Here is a 26,519-nt window from a genome sequence, read left to right as displayed (position 1 = left end):
ATATATATATATATATATATATATATATATATATATATATATATATATATATATATAACCATATACAATTAATAAGTATTAATAGAATCACACATATACATATAGATTCATAATAATATCATGTATAGATTTATATATAATTACTTAATTGATCATTATTTTATTTATTTAATTCCGATTGATTAAAGTTTATTTTATTAACTCAAAATATCATATATACACTTTTATATTTATATATATATTTATTTACGTATTTACTTACACACAATGGTTCGTGAATCGTCGGGAATAGTCAGAGATTAGCTGAATCCATCTAATCAGTTCAAAATATTTTTGAGACTCAGTTTAACAGACTTTGCTTATCGTATTGAAATCATATAAAGATCAAGTTTAAATTTGATCGGAAATTTCCGGGTCGTCACACTTGGCAAGTTATATTCTTTTCAAAAAGAATTGTACCAAGTTGTACTGTGAAAAATAAATGTTTGTCAACCTTATGACACAACAAAGTCAACTCAAAGAATCTCTGCTCATAGGCATCTAATTCGGTGCCCTTCATTTTCAAGTTCTTAAGTTCAACCTCTAACTTCTTAAGCTCACCCCGGGGACGATAACGGGTGATCATTCGTTCTTTGAAATTATTCCAAGTTAACCCATAAGCCACATCATTTCCCAAACTATTAACCAAGTTGTTCCACCAGGTCAATGCACTATCCTTAAGAGTGCAGCTAGCAAAACTAACATTTTCCTCCTCTCGAACTCGACTAACCCTGAAAATAGACTCGATTTTTCTCGAACCAGCGGGTAAGTCCTATGGGTCCTTCCGTACAACTGAATTGCTATGGACGACTCGCCATGAACGTTTTGTGGGAGCATCCCACCTGATTGTTGTTATTCGCATTAGCATTAGCATTTGCTGCCATAGCAGCTGCTATTCCTTCGGTGTAAGTCGTTGCATACGGGCTTCGTTGGACTCTCTAGGAGGCATGATCTTCAAAACAGAATAACACAACCATTAGTACTAAGAATAATACCAGTGTTATAACGGAATAGATCGAACACGAAAAGATTAACCATTAAAATAATAGTCAGTAAACACTATGAGTAATAACATGACAGTTATGATAGTTATAGAAATAGCCGCCACATGCATACATATTTTATGATAGCATCATACAACATACATAGCACCTAACATACATGATCTACATTACGCATAATATAACATGCCAAGAGTCACAACATCAGAAATAAAATGTGATAATGATAATAGATGTCATAAAAATAACCATCCATACATAATGAAAACATCCCATAACAAAACCTTAATAAAATCCTCGACAAAACGCCGTACATAACCCAAAATGTATGTATGAAAGGACATTAAGTCTTATGTAATAAATAATCAATCATGAATCATCATATCATATCTGCTTAGAGCGGGTGTGATAAGCTGGGCCGGCATGAGTCTCGGCAGGAGGCTCATACTTCCGCAACTTTCCTTTCACTTCTTCCAACTCTGCCTTCAAACCACGAACTGTGCTCTCGAGAGCCTCGAACTTAGCATCTACCTCACGGTTACGCTTACGATTCTCGATCCCAACATTATGCTTGAAACTGACGAACGAATCCATACTAGCTTGAATCTCGTCCATCACCTCGTTATGCGGCAAGGTACGCATACAATCACTAAGAGCATTAATACGCGTCTTGTCAGTGTAAGCTCTGTTCATGTGAGTGAGGGTGGAAAAGTAGTAGTGAACGGGATCATCGATCAAAGGTTGATCAGCACGGCGTCTGTCAGCAGCCGAAGGAGCAGGAGCAGGAACGGAGTTGTTGCTCGAAGTCGACATCTGCAAACAGTAAAACCACAAACCATATACGAAATAGGAATAAATGCTTACGATATATCACATACGAAATGAAATGCATAATAATGCTATAGCAAAAGGGTCGGGCTGTAGACTAGACTCTAGTGCACCCTAAGAACCACGGGTTGACCACATTAAGAACCATTGTTAATTAATTGAGTGCTTGCCAAGTTTCGAAGGTTATTTAAAAAAGGTGTCGATTCTTACACGACTAATTTTTTTGCAATACACACTCAAAATATTTTTTTGAACCATTTTATTTTTTGAAGACATGTAAAAGTGGAGTGATTATTTTATGCTGGTAAATAGTGAAATAATTTAAAATATAATTTTATTAACCCAATTGAAAACTGTGTGACTAATGAAGTGTCATTTAAAAATGGTAATGCCGTTTAAAAATACGAAAGATTATACATGCGAGCAGATGATAACGTTTGGTAAAGGGGTAGGGAACAATAAGTTTGGTAGAAATGATAAGGGAAATAAAGACTAGATCGTAGCCATGATACATGTGCATGCCAAAAAGACTGGCTCGTATCCATGATATAAATTGAGGCGCGGGATGCGTTTTGATTATGGTTGTCGGTTCTTCGGCGGGTGATTGTCAGTTCGTTTTGGTTGTTTTGTTGTGGTGGTGGCTGCCTATCTCACAATCATCGTCATTGTTTGTTTGTTAGGTCGTGTTTTAGTGCATCGGGTATTTTAGATTCCATTTGTTATAGCTCAACATTTTTTTATTTCCTAGTTAATAGGGTTTTCACCTTATTGGTGAAGCCGTTGGTTTAGATTGTTTAATTTGGCTACAGCTTATTTAGCAATTTTTACCGGATGTACTTATACTTACTGATCTCCGAATCCGTTACAACATTATTACGTTTTTCCGAAAAAATCATTCCAAAACAACGCTCCTCTTATTCAACAGTTGTATATTATAAAATTATAAATTATAAATATAAACGTAAATGTGGCCCGTTTGTATGGGGCTTTCAGCTGGCCCATCAGCAAATCCCAATTTTTAATGTATAATATATACCAAACATTTTATTGATAATACTCAATACTCAATATCTACACCCAACAAAAGTAATCTAACTTGTTAAAGCGTATTTAAAATGATGTATGCCTAACTTATCTTTTGAGAAAGTTTGATAATAAATTTATAACCTTGATAGTACATCGTGATTAAAATCTACATTGTATATGTAGTGTGTTTGATGTTGGGCTACATGTTAGTTTTCCGTTGTTACATTTTATTTTAAATTTTGTATCACTCGATCCTTGTTCATTTCAATTTAATCATCAACCTTCACGGTTTAAAACCTTAATATAACTCTATACGCAGAGGCGAAATCAGAATTTACAGATTGGAGTGATTTAGTCGTTAATCGGATGATTACAAAAAAAGTTACATTAACAATCCATAACATTATATTTGATATTTGAGACTTGAGGGAGGTTTACAATTGTTTGTACATAATAATACAAAGGAAACTTGAGTCTCGATTGGGCCTTGTTGAAGGCTACGCACCCTCCGCCCCTGTCTATATGGAGTAATTAATAAACCAAAGTAGCATTTTGATAACTATGAGAGTGGATTATTGTATCATCAACAGTTTTTTATTTATTTATTTTTTAAAATTTATTAAATTAGAATCAAGTTATTTAGTGATCAAACTTTTTAACATATATCCGATTGTAAAAGATATTTGAGAATAAATACTTTTTAGAATGAAGATACACATATCACATTACTCATTAGTCCTTCAGATAGGATTTTCCCTAATTTGCGTTTTTGTTGCGCGTACGGGATCATTTAAATATTTAAACATATCCAAAAATTGAATCATATCATACCCGTATCATTCATAATAACCCGATTTAAGATCCATCCATTCATCACTACAAAATCCCAAATCCGTACACCTTTCAATTTAATCCAAATTCATTCAACCGCCCCCAAATTAACCTAAAATCCCCATGAATATCTAATTCACCTAAACCCTAACCGTAACCCTAACCAATAATGTCACAAATCGACGCAAAAATCGCGGCAACAAACTCACCAACAAGCTCCAGATCCGTAACCGAAACGGTAAACGGATCTCACAGATTCGTAATTCAAGGTTATTCGTTAGCTAAAGGTATGGGAATTGGAAAACATATTGCTAGCGATTTATTTACTGTTGGTGGATATCAATGGGCTGTTTATTTCTATCCTGATGGCAAAAATCCAGAAGATAATTCGACCTATGTCTCTGTTTTTATTGCGCTTGCGAGCGAAGGAACTGATGTTAGGGCATTGTTTGAACTTACGTTGGTTGATCAAAGTGGTAAAGGGAAACATAAAGTACATAGCCATTTTGATCGATCGCTTGAAAGTGGTCCTTATACGTTGAAATACAGAGGCAGTATGTGGTAAATCTTATACTTTATGATTTTGTGTTTAGTTTCTCTTATAATATGGATTTCTAAGCTGCGAATATGCGAATTGACGTTTGTTTATTGATGTACAGTTTTGTTGTTTGTTAGTTTGTGAGGTGATGTTAGGGATTTTGTTTCGACGTTTATGAACTAGATATTTTGTGATGGAACCAAGTGTATTGTATTTGATTGTCGTTCTGTTTTCGGGACAATGGTTGGTGGTGGTGGTTTGTAGTTCGACAAAAATTGTTTTAGGGATCATAGATGAATCATCTTATGTATGATACCTAGGCAGCTTAGCACGTATACTATGATGTTGTGGTTTTACCTTTGGTGAAGTAGCTATCTGTTTTTTGGCTAATCTTATTTTCTTCTTTTCGTACATTAGTTGTAGTTCAACCTTGCCTTCAAAGTTTTGCTAATAGACTTGGCAGTGAATACGAAACATATGCTGTACATGCTATAAGAGCAATTAGGTCAGACTACACAAATATCATGCTATAATGTTTTACTTGACAGTGTACACACGTAACATTATTTACTGTTTTTTTTTTTTATCTTTTTTCTGTAGCTGTTGATTTCTCTTAGCAGAGATAAAAGTTACATTCTGAAAAACTTTAATTTGAACCACCAGACAGGTCGATTTGTAGTGTAGATATATAAAATTTCCCACAAACATTGTTTGAACTTTGAATCCAAATGTTTTGAAATCAAAACTTTCATTCCAAATTCCAATGTTATTTTTCTTATTGTTTTATGTCTTATCATTGCGAACCATCTTACTTGTTGAAATATAATTTTAGCAATCTTGGAAGGGTCTAAATTTGCAGTACTTTTCAAGTTTTTGTCAATTTCTTCTTCTTTTTTTTTCTTTTTTTTTTTTTTTTTTTTTTTTTTTTTGAAACTAATCCATTTAACCATTTTGGGTTCTTTTGATCAGGGGATACAAGCGGTTCTACAGGCGAGCAATGCTAGAAACTTCAGATTATCTCAAGGACGACTGCTTGAAGATTAACTGCACCGTAGGAGTGGTTGTTTCTGCAACAGAGTGCCCTACGTTACCTTCAATTCAGGTACCCGAGTCAGACATCGGATCACATTTTGGCAGTTTGTTGGACAATATGGAAGGTTCAGATGTTATCTTTAATGTGGCCGGGGAAAAGTTTCATGCTCATAAGTTGGTATTGGCTGCTCGATCCTCTGTATTTCGGTCTGATTTTTTTGGTCAAGAGGGAGATGACCACGAGATAGTTGTTACCGATACTGAACCAAAGGTTTTTAAGGTAAACGTGCTGTACTTGTTGTTCTGTACTGAAATCAAGCAACAAAATCTGTGTCAGTTGGTATTAGCAAGACTAATATTCTTACTCATACCATAATATTTATTCACATTCACTGTGTTATCTACTCATCTCTTCTTTTGACTTTTTATGTTAAACATAAAGTTACATATTTTGGTTCATGGTTGAAATCTTAATCGAGTTATTATTTTTGTTCTTTTTTTTTTTTTTATATAATGTATTCATGTGCAACAGGCGGTGCTTCACTTCATTTACAGGGATGAACTTATGGAAGATGAGCTGGTTGAATCTAGGTCTCCTTGTGAAATCTGTGTATCTGAGACACTAATAGCCAAGTTATTAATTGCTGCTGATAAGTATGATTTGGATAGACTCCGACGTATGTGTGAGTCTCGTATTTGCAAAGATATTTCGGTAAACTCAGTTGGCAGGGCTCTAGCACTTGCCGACACTCATCACGCCACACAATTGAAAGCCGTTTGCCTTAGATTTGCTGCTGAAAACCTTGCAGGTATTTTTTCAGTAACCCTTTTTACCATTTGCCCTTCACTCTAATTTACGCCTCGTGCTATAAAGATCTTACTACATCAAACAAATTTGTTGCATGTCATAGTTATGCTTCCCTTTTTGTCATCTGGATCCACTTTTTACTTTTTAGTGTTAATTAGTTAAGCTAACTTGTTACTAGTAAACATGTTTATATAGAAAAAATGGAGGCGTTTACCAATTGCCGTTGGAGAAGGATTTAGAACTTTCATAAAGTTTTACTCACGCTGAATTTCATTCATAACTTTTGAACCACCTTTAATTCCTTTCTTGTAAACTTAATACAATACAATAACTAACATATATTATTTAATTAGAGTATTTATAAGACATTATGTATCAAAAATATGAAACTTGTAATGATGGATCATAGAAAGCTTAAAAGATTAAGAACTTGAGAAAGATAGCCACACAACCGCTCTTGCACTTGCATCACCGGTAGGCCCACTTAAAATGTGGGCTCCAAAGTAATATTAGATGCAGTGTATGCATCGAGTTTGTATAAATTATATTGCCCATCATGTCATTTAAACAAGCTGTTATGCATCTCAATTCTCACTGTTGGTTTCTTATACTCCGTATTACCTTGTTTACAAATTACAAATGCAGCTGTAATGCGATCAGACGGGTTTGAGTATCTAAAAGAAAACCACCCAGGGTTGCAGTCTGAGATTCTGAAGACGGTAGCTCACTGTGAAGATGAATGTACCAGTGGCGGCGGCGGCGGCGGCGGTTCAAAATCAAGAAGTGTTTGTGCTCAGCTTTCAGATGGTGGAGATGCAACCGGCAGGAGGTTAAGGCAAAGATTGTCGTAAATCTTACTACTACTACTACTGCTAAACTGATAGTTGGAAAACGCTTGCGAATATTATTATGTGGGGAAAAAAAGGAATTGTTTAGAAATTGAGTATGATGGTTGGTAAAAATGTATTCCTTTTATAATTTTGTTTTTGGTGTACTATGTTTGTTGTAACAAGGATGACAACATGTTGATAATCTTTGGTTTGTATCGGAAAATAATTAATACCAGCAACGATCAAAATATATTGTGTGTAGGCTATGTCTTTCAGTTTTTCCTTAAAACTATTCGTCAGAAATATATTTACTTGCTTTATGACAGTTATTATTATAATCATAAACTTTACCTTGTTTTGGGTCAGATGTCGGATTACTCGATCTAGCGGGGTCGGATTACTTAACCTTCTGAGTAACCCGAACAGAAAAACATTCTACTTTTTACCTTTTTAATTGAAAAAATATTTCCTATCATGAGGAAACAAAAAGTAAATACTCTTCTAGTTGAATCTAATTGGTATATATGATATATGAAACCCATAAAATTTAAAAATATTAATAAGAAAACACAAAAGATAACATGAATGCACCACATACCACTCATTGATGAAATAGTTAGAATACAATATATACGTACATAAAGTCATTATTAATACATCGAAAAATTATATTGAAAATAAACGCAAAAAGTGAAGGATTAATTACGAGAATTTTGCCAATTTATTCATCGCTTGATCCATAGTGCAAAATAAACGATTAATAAACCCACTAGACATGCATCTTTTCTTCATCTTCTTCTTCTTGTCAACAATAATCTCGTGTTGTTCTGTTACATTAACACGTGTCAATTTATAAATCGCTTGATCCATATTGTTAAGTATACGAATACACCTACTAGACGTATCTTCTTTCTTCTCGGCAATAATCTCGTGTTGTTGGGTTACAGTTGTTGCAAACGGAGACTGGACCTCATCATCATCGTCAAGAATTATGACGGGATTATTAGACCCAACGGAACTAGCACATTCTTGATCATCTTCAAATAACTGAATGTTATTAATTGATGAATTACGTTTTTTGATTACTCTGAAATCCGATGAGCAAAATTCGTAATTTTCTTCGGTTCGCTTTCTCTTCATAGCCATGGTTAAGTAGTTGTTTGTGATTTTGTGAACGAATTGTAATTGTGACGATTTGCGATAGATAATGAAGAGGAATATGTGTACATATTTATAGATTTGAGCAATCTAAAGAGATGGAAATAATTACTACTAGCTAGTTACCCTAATTAGGTTTCAATTAAATTTAAACTAAATAAATTATTCCCCAGAATAATTAGGAAGTATATATGATTTAAACATAAATTCAATTTAGATTTGACTAACTTGAGCCCCAAGTACTCAAGATAAGGATTATTAGAAACCTTAAAATTTTCAATTATAACTTAAAATTCATTTACTAAACTCATTTATTTTCATTTTATATACGAATATTATTTACACTAATTTTAGAATCTTATATTTCATCAATGGTGCTTATCATGTGCCTTAGAATACTCATTAGCTTTTTTCAATCAAAATTTAATACTCTCTAATTTTCATACTTATATATATACACATTAATTAATTATATCAAATTTTACTTTGATTAATACGAGTATTCTTATTTTGTGTAAGTACACCACCTACTACAACTATTTATAAAACTACTTTAAAGAGTTATACATTACAACATTATAATATATATTTAATGGTATAAGAATAACTTAATGGTGTACAGATCAACACCCTAACCCTAAGAAATTAGTTGGCTTTTCTTATGTATATTATATTATATAAAGGGTTTGACTATCTTGTGTCATACTATCTCGTGTCATTAGGGCACGATAACAATAATTAGAAAAATCAACATTTCATATTAAAACAAAAATGGTTTTGCTATATTGTGCCAGAAAATTAGGAGATAAAGATGATTAAACATACTTAAATAAAAATCAAATTAAATATGTAAATAGTTTGATGAATTATATGTATTATTTTAATCATATTTTTTTAAGTATGTAAGAAAATTTAACTTCATTAATTACTTCTTAATATGAAATATTAAAATAACTGAAAATGACACTAGTCTAGTTACACGGGTCATAATAAATAAATAAATATACTTTCTACCATCATATTCAGCAAAATAGGCTAAGCAGATCAGTTATCATCTCTGCTGAAGTTGTTCATCTTGTTCACCACACAACAATAAGAAATTCAACACACCAAATCAAACATCCCATTTCAAAGTCTTTTTTCATGAACAACTTTGTCAACATTTCACCTATACCCCCCAAAACAACCTGTTCATTAATTTATATATATATATACAGTTTGAAATGGAAAAAAAACATCCATCATCTTTTCGAGTCAAATGAGTCGTCTTTTACTGTTGGTTTAAGGTTTACCAAGTGCAGCTGCCGCAGATTCGACGTGTGTAAGAAGATAATCGTAAATCTTCTTCCTTATCCTATCGATCGTTTCTGCAGAAATATGACAACTTTCTTGTTGTTGTTCTTCGTCATTCTTGATACTACCAATAGAATCTAACCAATCATTTACACTCTTAAGCTGACTCAGCATACCTGCTATCTGACTGTTATCCGAAAGACTGTTAGAGGTGTCCACGTCAGCATCCAAGAATCTTTCAACGAACCCCAAGAACCAATCTTGTGATTCCATTTTTAACTTTAGCGCCAAGTCGATTGCTTCATCAAAACCGCCACCTTTTTCCCACTCTGGTGGAGGTTCGACCATCTTTGACTTCTGTTGCATATTCGGTCCAACTATTTGTCTTCGTGCAGTTGATGAGTTACCAATCTTTGACCCAACTGAATTTCGGGGTTTGACTTGGGTTTTAGGTGACGGGGTATTGGCGGACCCCTCAAGTACTATAACTGGTCGAACCGCCTTCGGGGTTTGATCGGTGGTTGAGGACGGCGCGATCAAAGTGGTTAACTTGGCGTGTTTGCTATACACGGAAAACGATGACAAGTTGGTAGCGATGGCCGCATGGACCCACGAAGTCGCTTGTTTTTGTCTTTCTGAAGACACTTTCAGTAGTTCTTCTGATGGGTTTTCTTCATGATCTTCTGATGATGAATTAGACAAAGTTCGTTTGGATAAAGATTCGGAAATTTGATGAGCGTTAATCAAGTTAGTATGCAATGTCAAGAACTGCTCCACTGCAGGCTGTGGGTTGTCCTCTTTTGCAGAAGAACGCAGCTCGGAATATGTGCTGCAACACAAAAACAAGAAAGATAAGATGAAGGGTATGAAATCAAAGTTGAATGTATTACAGCTAAACATTGCTACAAAATGGGTTCTGGTCAAATTGGGTAAACTTTTGGTACGGGTCAGGTCAGAACGAGCTGGTTCACCTCAGAAACTTTTTGTCATAGAAATTCAATACTTGGAGTAATAAATATAATTATATACATCAAATCAAAAAGTACCTTATACATTGAAGTAAGGTTTCTGCAGCTGAAGCTTCTTGTATCGCCTCTACGGCAGCAATTTGGGCAGAATCTCTATATTTGAGGACCTCCTATGAAATCATACAATTTTTTTATGACCATTATAAGGAACGAAATAAATTTTTTTTACGTAACCTTCAATATAAATAGGGAAAACTCAAAACTATACCTTTCCAAGCTTTGCAAGAGAAGATGGAAGAGTTGACCAAGAAGCACCTCCATCAGTCAATTGTCGGTTTCTAAGAGAAACTTTGACCAAGTTTGCTGGTAGACCATTAAAGGGTGTCTCGGCTGACGACTTCCTTCCGGAAGACGGTTTTTGTTTATTGGAATAATGGTCATTATTATTGTCAACTGTTTCTCCTCTCTTTTCAGGTGTCCGTACCTCTTTAGATGGCTTCACGAGCGATTCGTCTTTAGATGGCGGCCTTTCAGTAGTCGATTTTCTTGGAACCTGTATTGGAAGATCAATCGTGTCACGAGAAAAAAGTATCTGTCTTTCTTTGTTGAAGTGTATCCAAGATTTGTGATAAGTATTCCAAGAATTCTTTAGAGAAAAAAATATATAGAGCAAAGAGACAGTTTAATCAAGAATGGTCAAAGCAAATCGATAAGTCGAACTTCTTATACCTAAATCACGAGCAAATTTCCTTAATTGAAATTGAAAGCTGAAAGGATTATTTAATTGTTTTGTAATGTCGAATGGTTTCAATGGTTATTAATGAGATTTAAGTTCAACCGACAAACTGAAAAATAAAAGAGTAAAGTTATTTGTTGCAATTCAACCTGTTCTGCGTGGTTGACGATTATTCAAGCAATTTACTTCGATCAATCAATATTCAATATACGAATTAAAAGGGAGCAATAAAAATCATCACGTCATAAATTCTTAATGCTCAAAGTAAACTGAAAACTTAAGCTCTTCATACCTACATTAAGGTTTTTTTTTTTTCGTTTACAGGGTGATTGCCTTTCTAAAAGCATTACACGGTATGGTATATGGGAGATTGGAAGTTTACACAAGTAATGACAATAACAGTATACAAGGGCCTTCAGATTTCAGTCTTAAGCACATAAAAAGCAAACTTTTTTTTAAGATACTGAAACAGTGATGTATCGAACAAACAAACGACATTAAGTTTCTCAAACATGGGTGACGATATATGAAAATCAACGAACATGGCTTTAAGGAACAACAAAATTCAGTGCAACCAACGTTAACTAGATTCAATAGAAATGAAAAACTCACCGAAATACTTCGAGTTTCAGGCTTCACATCATTCTTGGGCACTTTTAATCTAGGAGTCTTGATATCCATATTACCTTCCCAACTCTTCCTTAGAGCTCTAGGCCCTATTTCAATTCCTTGAACAAAATTCTTTATCGAGCTTCCGATTCCAAGTTTCTTCCCACTTGAACTAACCCCACGAGCCACATTACCCTTTTCCCCTAAATTCAACTTACTAATTTCTTTATCAAATCCTTTAATCTTTGTTTGCTGCTTAACCCCATTAGAAAATTTCTCAAAAGAAGTAGGCAAAGAGTAACAACTCGTTGGAGATGAAGGAATTGACCTAGAATTCGCAGGCCTTACTTTTGCCAAAGATTGCCTTGAATCACTAGTATGCATTACCAATTTCGGCAATTGCGATTTAGATTTGTTACTATCTACTACCCCATTTGCTCTTACACTTGAGGAATTAGAATTAGTATCCTTTTTAGAAGGTAAATGTACATTACCAACTAACTTAGAACTTGTGGAGCTAGTACTATTGTTATTATTAAGGAACCCTAAAGAATGAGTGGCAACAATATCTTCAGGGGTGCCGACACACGGGTGTCGACCAGGAACGGGTCGAACCCCGTGTAAAATCGGAACCGGGGTAGCTGATTCTAGTCTTTCAACATGTATAAACTGACCCAATTGGATCTTATCACTTAGAATAAGATCAATATTTTCATCAGGTAAAGATACATAAGTAGCATGAGATGAATCAGATACCTTTAAATAAAACCCTTGATTTTGGAAAAGCTCACCACCAGCTAAAGCAGGAACAATACTTACAACTTGTAATAATGATGATCTATGTTCCCCACCAACTTTTACATCTGTGTTCATATGTTGAAGCAATTTCAACAAAACCCCAGGAACCAAACTAGCCATTTCCCCCTCTTTTTTGTTATTTTATTGTTAATTGTTAATTTATAATTTTAACTTTTACATCACAAAGCAAACCCCAGAAAAACCCAGATCTCTGATTTGTAAAAAGAACATAAAAAACTTACCTTTAATTTGGTCCCCAATAGAATACCTGAATGAATGTATAGCAAAATTAAAAACTTGAAAGTGACAATGGTTCAAGAAAGAAAGAGAAAGTCAAAGCTTTTTGGGTGGTGAGTAATTATAACTAATGAAAATAAATAAATAAATAAATAAATGTAGCAACAAACAACGGAAAACTATAATGAATGAATTGAATGAAATGAAAAAGTGGTTAAGTGTTTGATATATCAAGAACACCTCAGAGAGGAAAGAAAAGTTAGTAATGATTAATGAATTACAGGGAATTACTTTGAATAAAAATTGCAGGGAAATAATTAAAAGAATGTGCTGTGTTTGGGAATATAATTGTTTTAACTAAAATAATATTAATAATTGAAGAAAACAGCTCAGAAGTACGTATAAAAACAGGAAGAGCAAACCATCCAGGCCTAGCCTGGGTGGCCACAGTACTTTCAGTGAAGGGGAGGTCTCGGGTTCAATCCTAAGGGGTGCCCGCATTTAATAACCAAACTGAAGAATGCCTTACCTGGTAGCGGTGGAGGGCTGGCTTGCCGTTTACTCGGGGTTTACCTGCGGTGGGGGGGCCAATGTGCTATGGCCCATAGTGGGGTTCCTCGTAAAAAAAAAAAAAAAAAAAAAAAAAAAAAAAAAAAAACAAAAAAACAGGAAGAGCAAATGAAGAGTGAAACTAAAGGGAAATGGAGTGTAGAAAGCTAACTTGTACGCAATAAAAAAAGATTGCTAGATTGAGAAGCACGCACGTTTTCTGCCTGCAAACTTCTAAAAATGTAGGGTTTGAGGATTTTGATCAATGTAGGGCTTATAACCTTTTCTTATACAGTACTTTTATTTTTATTTTTTTTGAAGTATAAAGAACAAGAAAGTTAAAATTGAAGTGGAAACTTTTCATCAAAACATGAAAGTTCAAGAACATACAAAATTGAACAACACGACAAACACGCCTACTACCACCAATTAACAAAAACAACTAAATAACATAAAATGAGCTAAGAGTAACTTAAAAACTCATCACCAATTAACGTCCAATGAAAGAATATCCAAACAAAAGTGCTTGCTATAGTTTAAGAATTAGCTGCGGTTAAGGACATGGTGGATAGTAATGGCACACAAAAGTGCGGACACAAGCACATTTCGTTTCTAGGAGGTAGTTGGGGTTCAGGTTAAGGGCTTCTGATAGCAGCTCTAATAGAGTACCACAAAGCATTGTAGCATATACTTTATGTATTCGAGTATCGTTTCTCGGGGAAAAAATACATACACTTATTAAGCTTCGTTTTCAACAGTGGCAACATACCATAGTAGTTGGGTCCCAATATACTCACAAGAGGTCTTAGTTATTGAGTTTCGTAATCAAACATTTTGAATTAGGCATAATCACATAGTATCACGGTGGTCCCTATACCTTTTTCCATCGTGGATGATCCCTGTGGTTTGCATCAAAAATCACGGTGGTCCTTGTACCCTTTTCCATCATGGATGATCCATGTGGTTTGCATTTGAATCACCGGAGGGACCTTCCTTGACTAGAAAAGGTACTAGGACCATGAGTGTAATTCAATACAAATTACAGGGACCATTTTGATGAAAAATCGTGTGTACTTTTACCAAAACAGATTAACGCAGCAGATAGTTAAAATAATAATCTTTTATTATTTTATGAACAAAATTTAACAAGATTAAATTTTCACTTTTTTAATGAAACATGCACACGATTAATCATTCTCAATTATCCAGTTACATCATAATAATTGTCATGAATATAAAACAAAAGAGGAGTTAACGATATACCTTTCTTGAAGAATTGATGAGACGGAGAGAAACTTACGATCAAAAGTATGACCGTCTCTTTGGATAGTCTACACTACACTTCAAACGACCGTCAACGGATGCTAGTCCAAACCCAAGTAATATTAATCAACCTTTGGTTAATATTATGAAATCAAATATGAAATATGTGTTTTTTAGTTCACTGAAAAGAATACGATATGAACTAATTTGGTGCAATATATAAAGATATTTTTTCAAAACACCCGTGAACCTTTTTGAAAAATTCGTCCGTCAATCCAAATTAGAACGAATATATATCATAAAGTCGTATTTTTCAAATACTTCAGGGGTATGTTATGTAACTTATAATTAATAATTTCTATCATGTCGCTTTCATATGAATAGTAATTTAATTAATTTCGATTCATTTATTATTCATATGAATAGTAAATGAATTAATTTCGATTTACTATTTTGTTACTTGAGTAATATATATACATCATATATATATTTTATTTGACGTCTCGGTGTATATGTGTGTGACCCCGAAGGCTCAAATGAAGTTGACCATATAGTTATATGTTGTACCTTGCACACTAATCCTACAGACTCCCACTTGTGCATGGCATAACACCAAGTAGCTATACAAACAAGGGTAAGCGTCTAGCAACACGTCATTGTCCCCAAATTCATGTGAGGATAGTTTCTCGAAACTGTTTATGATAAGTTTTAAATGTCATTCGTCCTTTTGTTTCAGATACTTTAGTTAAACTTGAGATATGGATCATCGGTCATTCTCATTTGTTTAACAATTTTGTTTCTCGATCTTAGAACTGAATTAGATCACCAAATTAATTAAGTATCATCTTAATTACATTTGGGTGCGGCCACACAAATATCTTATTCATTCATCGAGGAGCTCAAAAAGTATCTAACTCCAAACATTTTAGAGGAACAAATCCTATATTGCATACACGTGTCTATCACGAGCTTTACATAATACCCAATAATGGCCTTTATAACAGCCTTATTCAGGACAACGTTTAACCATATCAAAGTAAAATGTTTCACATATCAAAACTGGCGTGCATCTCAAGTCTAAGGACATAAAGACATAATCACTAAAAGATTCACTACTGACAATGATCCATGTAGTGACATCTCGGATGGGTCATTCCAACATTCATCATCAATGAATACATATGAATTTTGGTCTCTACAAGTTAACTATTTATCATCAATAAATATAACCAAAACTTTATATTAATCTTAATTCATGTTATTCCCATAACATGATTGATTATGGAGATTTTGAATAATCAACAATTACTCATAGATTAAACATGCTAATATAGAACATAGTGATATATATGAAAACGATCATACCATCAATATATCAATTCATTATGATAAAACTGTTTAATGTTCCAAAAATATCCAAATACTAAATTACAAATTAAAAATATCAGCACCATAACGAAGTCCAATACTACTAGCATGATCATCATGCTTGTTGTGTGTCATTATCACACCCCCAAATAGGGCCTGGGGTATTTGTGACTAATTATATCAAATCACATTTTGTATAAACGAGAACGACTCTACATGAGACGTTTTGTTGAGTTTTGCAGCGGAAGATAAATATGTCTTTAATTGATATGATATGTAATGAAGACTCCAAGCATAGCAAGCAATCATCATCAAAGCAGTAGGTATACAGCGGAAGCAATATTTAAGTACCTGAGAATAAACATGCTTAAAAAGTCAACACGAGGTTGAGTGAGTTCATAGGTTTGTCATAAATAATAATTTCAGTAATAGTTATAGACCACAAGATTTAATTTGTAAAGTTGATCTCCCGCAGGATCAAAAGTTATGCCAGTGCGTGATATTTAGACTAAACGTTATTTGCCCCATGACAAGTTGTTCTATCCTTGTCGTTTAATTTCATTATCAAGTAATACAAAGACTTAGTCAAATGTATCGGGGACGTTACTCTCGATAGGCCTATCCCCAATAATTAAGAATGCCGCAGCAATTAAAAATATCACTGTAGGGACTTAGTCGGACATAGCCGGGTATAGCATAGTTTTAACAGTTGGTACTGATATTTAGACTAGACTTTCAAGTTTGCCCCGTAACAAGTTATCGTTTATACTTGTCAGTTGGAGACTTGCTGGTCATAGCCCAACATATCACAGTTTAATAGTTGGTACTTGTATTTAGACTAGACTTTCAAGTTTGCCCAGTAACAAGTTATCATTTATACTTGTCGGTTGGGGACTTGCTGGTCATAGCCCAACATATCACAGTTTAATAGTTGATACGTGTAAAACAGTTATAAAAGTTGCGCATGTATTCTCAGCCCAAAAATATAGATAAAAAGGGAGCTATGAAAACTCACATTAAATAGCAGTTGAAGTATTCCACGCAAGAAGGAAAGTAAAGCAAGTAAGTGATCTGGATATCAACCTTGAGGTATAACGTTTGTTTAGTTAATGTCTAACTTGACATAAAGTATGTTTATTAATATAGCAACTATATTGACAGTGACGGTTTTTGAGAAAAGTTCATATTTCTCAAAAGTTTCTATTTTTGGAAACCTACTATTTATGAAAAACTTCCACTTATAGTAAGCTTCTAGTTTAAGAATGTTCGGATTATAATTCTTAACAAAGATGTTGTACAATCTCGCCCAAACTTCGTCGCAAAAATGCAAGTCACTCGAATGATCTATTGTTACCGAGCGGCCCAGGATCTCTTGACCAGAATCTAAGTCTTGGCATTCGAGATCCACAAGCGTCCCATAATGGTAACAAGGATCACCCTAGGCCACAAGTAGCGGTGATGTTTGTAATCTTTGTACGCTATCTTTAATTATAACATTCACGTTAGGTGCGTATATACATATATATTCATTAATTCGATTTTAATTATAACTCCTATATATTAATTCATAAAAATACTTTTATAATTTTTAGTAACATATATTACTAATTATAACATGTTATTTATTTTAATTTTAATTGCATATAATTTATAACATTATTTACATGTTTCGGTAAAAAAATAATAAACCGAAGTAAATAGTAAAAAGTAAAAAGTAAAAAGTAAGAAAAGAATACTTACAAGTAGTAATTCTTCAAAGAGAGAATAAGAAATTTTGGTATGAGTTTGAATGAGAAATGAGGGGTATTTATACTTGAAAAAATTAGGTAAAAAGAATAAAATAATTAAAAGAAAAAGAAATATTTTAATTTTTAACGGGATTTTAAAATTCAAAAGTATTAAATGTTAGGTCATGGGATAATGCACAAAATAAAATAATAAAAGTAGTTTTCCATTATAATTTTAATTAAAAAGTAATTTATTTATTTATTTATTTATTTTATTAAAAAAATCATTTATTTTAAGGATTTTTTTTATATCTTTTTTTTAAAATAAACAAATTGATTTACTACTTTTCCAAGAATATTTGTCAATATTTTTTTTATTCATAATAACAATACTGATAATAAAGATATTAATTATTGATATCTTGTTTAAAAAGGATATTAATAATAATAATATTAATATATCAAATTAATGCGTAATTATTTACAAATAATTGTTCTTGAATCGTCGAAATTAGTCGAGGTTAAATGAAATCATATAAAGATTTTTGTTTAAATTTTGCCGGAAATTTACGGGTTGTCACAGTATCCCCCTGTTAATAGAAATTTCGTCCCGAAATTTAGTTGTTGCCATCAGTCGGCGTCGTTTGTAAACAGGTGAGGATATTTTCATTTTATTTGGTTTTTCACGTTCCCAGGTATACTCGGGGCCTTGCATGAATTTCAACGAGTAGAATATTGTTTTGTTTCAAGCGTTTAAATCATACGATTCATAAATTTTACGAAGTGCATTTTATTATTAAAGTGGAGGTTATCTAACAAGAGTGTCATTGATTAGGTTTCCTCAGAAGGAGATAATGACGCTATACAAGCATTTCAATACACATGAAATGTGTTATGAATAATAGTGAGCTTATTTAAATCTTGAGAGTTTATGTCACAATATTAGGGTAGACAAAATAGAGAGGAGTTCATGAAAATCATAATCATGAAATTTGATAGAGATCGTCATTGTTTACAACATGGATATTGTAATGATGAATATGAGTTGAAAAATAGAGTTTTATCGACATTAAATAATATGGATAAAATGATTTGATTATAGAAAGAGTATAAGTGAAGCTATAGTAAAAGATTGAAATGTGGAAGTTAAATATTTGCCTTAACTTTTGATACGGTTAAAGTTGATTTCCGGAATTCAAGGGATTAAAGAAAATCTTCATAATCTGTATAAGATTTGATTCTCCGGTAATTACGAAAACTGAGATTTTCTTTGATTAAATGCGGTGAAATTGTCTTGATTGACGTGTCTGGAATTTCGCTATAAATTAGCTTCTTCCGTTTCATTATCTTTACCACTTCTATACTTTCTTCCTCAATTCATACTTCCAAAAGATTTATTAATATGCTCAATCCAGTTCTTTTTCTTGACCTTATATTGGTTATCGCCACAATCTTCCTTCTTTTCCAACTCCCACCAGAGGAGTCTGTTTACTTCTATTATGCTCTAGGATTTATTGTGTTTTTAGTTCTCCCGTGTCTTTATATTGCTATACGCATTGATATACACGGTTTGTAATTTCAGTGTTTTTATCGGGCTTTATATTTTCCCTTATATGTCGGATCTCTTTGCCTTTTTATTCTCCTCTCGAATCTAAGTAAAGCGAGTAATGGTCAAGAATTTGTAGGTATGAAGTTTCGAATAATCATAATATACAAAGTAGAAAGGAAAGGTAATAGCATGATTTGATTTTTCAAATTACCAGAATATCCGGAAAAGACCGAATCATCAAGAAAAATATTTTCTTGATATGTTTTAGAGTTTAAATGTAAGAGTCGTGTAACATGGCAAATGATGATTATAAAGTCTATGAATCATCATCTTCCATTAAAAATTTAGCATGACTTACTGTAATATAATCACGTTGGCCTGATGTCATTATATTATACTAACTCATGCTTGAATTCCCAACACTTCTTCAAAACATTTATAACTTGAATTTTACAGAATATATAAGCTAATACAGTTTCCTTTATGATGTAATAAAGATATCGCAAGGAGACAATTAATTGCGGTCAAGAATCGTTATGAAGATATCTTCAGAAATATAGAGGATATTTATAATGAATGATACAATGATATCTTAGAGTTTCTAAGATCGAAGGATGATAAAGAAGATTTGTCCGTAAAGGTTTAGAGTCAGGAGTAAGGTATTCGTTAATGACCTCAGCAGATACTGAATCATTTGGATTCTTTGAAGGCAGGTTTAATCTTTGTGATTTGTCCACAGCCTCCTTCATACTTTGCTCAATCCGTTTTTCAGTCCCAAATCTGAGCTTATATCATTCTTTATCATCAAAGTTTTGGCCCTTAAGACCTTCTACAATGTTTCCTCTGCATTTAATGCAGTCATATTTGAATCATCGGTTATCAATGGTTTCAAGAAATTTTATTTTTAGATGATTAAACGCTGACTGTAATCGTCAATGGATCTAATGGTTGACGAATAGGCGTTATTGATTTTAAAAGTAATGAATGATAATTTCGGTGGTTTAATGTGATAATTCATCATAGAATATGAATGAATATAATTCATGAGAATCAGAATTGAAGAATGTACAATGTAACATATTAATATGAGATATAAATATTTCTTGGGTATTACCTACCCGTTAAAATATTTTCACAATTAACAGTTTGTACTAAAGAGTTTTAATTACAGTCTTTATGAAAATGTATGTACATATATATTTTCCTTCAGATGTAATCATTGATTTAATGAGTTAATATAATATTAAACTCATTTGATTTATGGTTGAAGCGAGAATGAATAATCTCCAAAACCTTAGAGATTTCATAATTGTCGCGAAATATTTCGCTAATGAAGTTATGAATCAATACATTCATCGTTACACTTGATTTATTATGAAATGGAGTTTATTGTGTTGAAGCAGTGATTAACAATTGTTAAGTCATTAACGAAGGGTATACATCATAGCATATTAGTGATATGAATTAACCAAGTAGTACATACTAGTTGAGATTCACACGTAATTGTTTAGTACGACAAGATTTATTATTGTTGCAAATCATATATATATATATATATATATATATATATATATATATATATATATATATATATATATATATATATATATAAGGTATACATATATAATTCTTCACGAAGAATGAGTCAATACATCTTAACTCATTATTACTAATATTCCTTGGTATCTATGGGCGTATGATGTTGATGCTTGAGGTACTGAGTGTGATGTTGAGGCGTGGGATACGGATGTTGTTGTTGATGAAGCTGATGATGTTGGTGGTGATGTTGATGGTACTGTTGGTACTGGTGGTGATGCTGGTTATGCTGCTGGTGCTGCTGATGCTTGTAGAATTCGCACCATATTGTCCAGAGCCACCACTCGAGCGCGAAGCTCATTGACTTCTTCTACTATTCCGGGATGATTGGCGGTTGGAACAAGGGGGTGAATAAGATCTAAAATCTTCGATATTATATATTCGTGACGGGATACCCTGGAAAGAAGAGAGAAAATGGTGTTTCGGACTGGTTCGCCGGTAAGTGCTTCAGGTTCTTCGCCAAGAGGTGAATTCGTTTGGTGGAAGGGATCACCTTCTTCTTGCCTCCATTGATTGAGTCGGCTATGAACCCATCCCCAATTCATCCAGAATAGATGATGGCTGATTGGTTCGTTTGTTCCGGTTACGCTGCCGTTGGAGCTCGAAGAGTTCGAGAAATTCATATTATGTGTTTGGAATAGGGTTTGATATGAAATGGGTATTGAATACTGAATGATATATTCGTCTCCTTGAATACGTATTTAAAGCAAAAAGATTTCCGTAATTTATGAAGGAAATTTAGGAAAAGTGGTAGACAAAGTCTATTGGGATAGATATGATAAGATATGATGTGTCCTCTATTTATGTAATAATGGTGGTATGACGTGTTGAGATTATAAATAATAAGTTTGTAACCAAATAAACTTTCGATTAAAGACTTTCAATTCGTAATGGCCTATTCAGGTCTAGGGGCTTGAGCTATAGGATCCTTTAAATCGGTAATCCAAACCCTTCTATTCAAGAGTTTCGTGGACGCCACTCGTCAAGAAAATTTATGATAAAAAATAACGAGAAAGCAAAGATTTTGAAAGTAATGAATATGAATAGTAGAGATTTCAAGAATCATGGATAACATTTCATGTAATACATATGTAATACATAAAACCATGATAGATGACAAAGGAATGTCGAGAATTTCAGAAATCATGGTGTCGTATTTATATGTGGTGCGGAATTGGATAGTACTTAGGAGAGTGAGCAGAGTTCTTAGATTGGCTTGGCATTCTAAGGAAGATTAAAGAATTTAATAAGCATAGTTTCTAAGGTATAGTGTAGTATTTAACAATTAAAGGCAACAATTAAAGGCACTATGGTCAGGAAAAGTTGTAGTCCTACATTGCTAAGGTATCTAATTGTATAAGGCACACATAAAATGCAATCCTGGTTCTCTACAACAACCTGCTCTGATACCAATCTATCACACCCCCAAATAGGGCCTGGGGTATTTGTGACTAATTATATCAAATCACAGTTTGTATAAACGAGAACGACTCTACATGAGACGTTTTGTTGAGTTTTGCAGCGGAAGATAAATATGTCTTTAATTGATATGATATGTAATGAAGACTCCAAGCATAGCAAGCAATCATCATCAAAGCAGTAGGTATACAGCGGAAGCAATATTTAAGTACCTGAGAATAAACATGCTTAAAAAGTCAACACGAGGTTGAGTGAGTTCATAGGTTTGTCATAAATAATGATTTCAGTAATAGTTATAGACCATAAGATTTAATTTGTAAAGTTGATCTCCCGCAGGATCAAAAGTTATGCCAGTGCGTGATATTTAGACTAAACGTTGTTTGCCCCATGACAAGTTGTTCTATCCTTGTCGTTTAATTTCATTATCAAGTAATACAAAGACTTAGTCAAATGTATCGAGGACGTTACTCTCGATAGGCCTATCCCCAATAATTAAGAATGCCGCAGCAATTAAAAATATCACTGTAGGGACTTAGTCGGACATAGCCGGGTATAGCATAGTTTTAACAGTTGGTACTGATATTTAGACTAGACTTTCAAGTTTGCCCCGTAACAAGTTATCGTTTATACTTGTCGGTTGGGGACTTGCTGGTCATAGCCCAACATATCACAGTTTAATAGTTGGTACTTGTATTTAGACTAGACTTTCAAGTTTGCCCCGTAACAAGTTATCATTTATACTTGTCGGTTGGGGACTTGCTGGTCATAGCCCAACATATCACAGTTTAATAGTTGATACGTGTAAAACAGTTATAAAAGTTGTGCATGTATTCTCAGCCCAAAAATATAGATAAAAAGGGAGCTATGAAAACTCACATTAAATAGCAGTTGAAGTATTTCACGCAAGAAGGAAAGTAAAGCAAGTAAGTGATCTGGATATCAACCTTGAGGTATAACGTTTGTTTAGTTAATGTCTAACTTGACATAAAGTATGTTTATTAATATAGCAACTATATTGACAGTGACGTTTTTTGAGAAAAGTTCCTATTTCTCAAAAGTTTCTATTTTTGGAAACCTACTATTTATGAAAAACTTCCACTTATAGTAAGCTTCTAGTTTAAGAATGTTCGGATTATAATTCTTAACAAAGATGTCGTACAATCTCGCCCAAACTTCGTCGCAAACATGCAAGTCACTCGAATGATCTATTGTTACCGAGTGGCCCAGGATCTCTTGACCAGAATCTAAGTCTTGGCATTCGAGATCCACAAGCGTCCCATAATGGTAACAAGGATCACCCTAGGCCACAAGTAGCGGTGATGTTTGTAATCTCTGTACGCTATCTTTAATTATAACCTTCACGTTAGGTGCGTATATACATATATATTCATTAATTCGATTTTAATTATAACTCCTATATATTAATTCATAAAAATACTTTTATAATTTTTAGTAACATATATTACTAATTATAACATGTTATTTATTTTAATTTTAATTGCATATAATTTATAACATTATTTACATGTTTCGGTAAAAAAATAATAAACCGAAGTAAATAGTAAAAAGTAAAAAGTAAAAAGTAAGAAAAGAATACTTACTAGTAGTAATTCTTCAAAGAGAGAATGAGAGAAATTTTGGTGTGAGTTTGAATGAGAAATGAGGGGTATTTATACTTGAAAAAATTAGGTAAAAAGAATAAAATAATTAAAAGAAAAAGAAATATTTTAATTTTTAATGGGATTTTAAAATTCAAAAGTATTAAATGTTAGGTCATGGGATAATGCACAAAATAAAATAATAAAAGTAGTTTTCCATTATAATTTTTAATTAAAAAGTAATTTATTTATTTATTTATTTATTTTATTAAAAAAATCATTTATTTTAAGGATTTTTTTTATATATATTTTTTTAAAATAAACAAATTGATTTACTACTTTTCCAAGAATATTTGTCAATATTTTTTTTATTCATAATAACAATACTGATAATAAAGATATTAATTATTGATATCTTGTTTAAAAAGGATATTAATAATAATAATATTAATATATCAAATTAATGCGTAATTATTTACAAATAATTGTTCGTGAATAGTCGGAATTAGTCGAGGTTAAATGAAATCATATAAAGATTTTTGTTTAAATTTTGCCGGAAATTTACGGGTTGTCACAGTCATGGGCTTCGTGAACGGGTTAGCCACATTATCATCTGTATGAACCTTAAGAATACTAATATCATTCCTCTCACCAACTTCTTGAATGTAGTCAAACTTTTGAAGAATGTGTCTGCTACCTTTACGTACACATGATTCTTTTGCAAGTATAATAGCACTTGAATTATCACAGTACATTTCCATAGGGGATTCAATGCTGGGAACTACTCCGAGTTTAGCAATAAACTTCCTAATCCAGACAGCTTCTTGAGCAGCTTCTGAGGTAGCAATGTATTCTGCTTCCGTTGTAGACTGTGCAACTGTGCTCTGCTTTGAGCTTCTCCAATCAACTGTCCCACCATTCATGACAAAGACATACCCTGACTGGGATCGAGAATCATCTCGATCAGTTTGGAAACTAGCATCTGTATAACATCTAATACTCAACTTTTCTTCCAAACCACCATAAACCAAGAATATATCTTTAGTTCTCCGCAAATATTTAAGAATGCTCTTAACAGCAATCCAATGTTCTTCACCTGGATTCTGTTGATAACGACTCATCAAACTCAAAGCTAACGAGACATCAGGTCTAGTACATAACATGGCATACATAATGGAACACATTTAATTCGTCTTATCTCATCAGGTGTGATAGGACTTTGAGACTTGCTCAAGGTTATGCCCTTTTGCATGGGCAATGCTCCGCGCTTGGAGTTTTGCATGTTAAATCTTCGCAAGATTTTGTCAATGTATGTACTTTGACTCAAACCAATAAGCCTTTTGGATCTCTTTCTATAGATCCCGATTCCAAGAATATACTTAGCTTCTCCAAGATCTTTCATGACAAAACATTTTCCAAGCCAAGATTTGACATCTTGCAAAGTTGGAATGTCATTTCCAATAAGTAGTATGTCATCAACATACAAGATCAAGAAGACAACTTTGCTCCCACTAGCTCTAATGTAAACACAGGGCTCATCTTGGTTTTGAGAAAAACCAAACTCTTTGATTTTCTGATCAAACTTAAGATTCCAGCTCCTGGATGCTTGCTTTAATCCATAAATGGATTTTAGAAGCTTGCATACTCTAGTAGGATGCTTAGGATTCACAAACCCTTCCGGCTGAACCATATATACATCCTCGCTTAGGTCGCCATTTAGGAAAGCGGTTTTGACATCCATTTGCCATATTTCATAATCATGAAAAGCATCTATGGCAATAAGTATCCTAATTGATTTAATGCTCGCGACTGGTGAAAAAGTTTCCTCATAATCAATTCCTTGAGTTTGAGTATAACCTTTTGCCACCAACCGAGCCTTAAAAGTATTTACATTACCGTCCATGTCAGCCTTCTTCTTGAAGACCCATTTACTGCCCACTTTCTTGCAATTGGGTGGAAGATCAATCAAGTCTCATACTTGATTATCTTTCATGGACTGCATCTCTGCCTTCATAGCATCTCACCATTTGTTAGATTATGGATCTGACATGGCTTCTCCGTAGCTAGAGGGTTCATCATAATCCCCTAGATGAGGTTCATCTGAATTAATCAGAAGATTTAACCTCTCAGGTTGATGAGGAGTTCTACTAGATTTACGAAGTATAGGTGCAATGTAGAAACCCGTCCTAATCCATCCGGACGAAGTCCATATCGATTATAAACGATTCACAACAGTTGGTTACATCGCGAGGTACTTGACCTCTATATGATACATTTTACAAACATTGCATTCAATTTTGAAAAGACAATCTTCCATTACATCGAAAGTTGAAGGCATGCATACCATTTCATAATATATCTAACTATAATTGACTTAATAATAATCTTGATGAACTCGAATGCAACGTCTTTTGAAATATGTCATGTATGACTCCAAATAATGTCTCTAAAATGAACAAATGCACAGCGGAAGATTTATTTCGTACCTGAGAATAAACATGCTTTAAAGTGTCAACCAAAAAGTTGGTGAGTTCATTAGTTTAACATAAATAATCATTCTATAATTTTAATAGACCACAAGATTTCATATTTCCATTTCTCATAAATATACGTCCCATGCATAGAGATAAAAATATCATTCATATGGATTGAACACCTGGTAACCGACATTAACTAGATGCATATAAGAATATCCCCTATCATTCCGGGATCCTCCTT

At 33.2% G+C, this 26,519-nt stretch overlaps 2 protein-coding genes across 2 annotated transcripts; one reads left to right on the top strand and one right to left on the bottom strand.

Annotated features, from left to right (window-relative positions):
* The first annotated feature begins 3,722 nt into the window (after positions 1-3,722).
* Positions 3,723-7,192, top strand: LOC139859197 (BTB/POZ and MATH domain-containing protein 4-like). Its single transcript, XM_071847994.1, has 4 exons — positions 3,723-4,286; positions 5,233-5,575; positions 5,828-6,104; positions 6,749-7,192. The coding sequence occupies exons 1-4, from the start codon at positions 3,895-3,897 to the stop codon at positions 6,952-6,954; spliced, it is 1,218 nt and encodes a 405-aa protein (XP_071704095.1). The 5' UTR covers positions 3,723-3,894; the 3' UTR covers positions 6,955-7,192.
* Positions 7,193-9,085: 1,893 nt separating this feature from the next.
* On the bottom strand, positions 9,086-12,862 carry LOC139859190 (uncharacterized). The gene is made up of 4 exons (XM_071847986.1): positions 11,701-12,862; positions 10,621-10,905; positions 10,431-10,522; positions 9,086-10,213 (listed from the first exon to the last, which is right to left on the bottom strand). The coding sequence occupies exons 1-4, from the start codon at positions 12,613-12,615 to the stop codon at positions 9,373-9,375; spliced, it is 2,133 nt and encodes a 710-aa protein (XP_071704087.1). The 5' UTR covers positions 12,616-12,862; the 3' UTR covers positions 9,086-9,372.
* Between the last annotated feature and the right edge of the window lie 13,657 nt (positions 12,863-26,519).

This window comes from Rutidosis leptorrhynchoides, chromosome 1 (assembly GCF_046630445.1).
Source record: "Rutidosis leptorrhynchoides isolate AG116_Rl617_1_P2 chromosome 1, CSIRO_AGI_Rlap_v1, whole genome shotgun sequence".
Taxonomy (NCBI): domain Eukaryota; kingdom Viridiplantae; phylum Streptophyta; class Magnoliopsida; order Asterales; family Asteraceae; genus Rutidosis; species Rutidosis leptorrhynchoides.
Note: the sequence above shows the minus strand (reverse complement) of the source record. Positions and strands in the feature narration are given on the sequence as shown.

Bases quoted from the DNA above. Each gene is read 5' to 3' on its own strand.
- LOC139859197 (XM_071847994.1), top strand. From the start codon at position 3,895: ATGTCACAAATCGACGCAAAAATCGCGGCAACAAACTCACCAACAAGC. The intron at 4,287-5,232 runs GTAAATCTTATA...TCTTTTGATCAG, and splicing joins AAATACAGAGGCAGTATGTG to GGGATACAAGCGGTTCTACA. The intron at 5,576-5,827 runs GTAAACGTGCTG...CATGTGCAACAG, and splicing joins CTGAACCAAAGGTTTTTAAG to GCGGTGCTTCACTTCATTTA.
- LOC139859190 (XM_071847986.1), bottom strand. From the start codon at position 12,615: ATGGCTAGTTTGGTTCCTGGGGTTTTGTTGAAATTGCTTCAACATATG. The intron at 10,523-10,620 runs GTATAGTTTTGA...ATGATTTCATAG, and splicing joins CTCTTGCAAAGCTTGGAAAG to GAGGTCCTCAAATATAGAGA. The intron at 10,214-10,430 runs GTACTTTTTGAT...TTTGTGTTGCAG, and splicing joins ACCTTACTTCAATGTATAAG to CACATATTCCGAGCTGCGTT.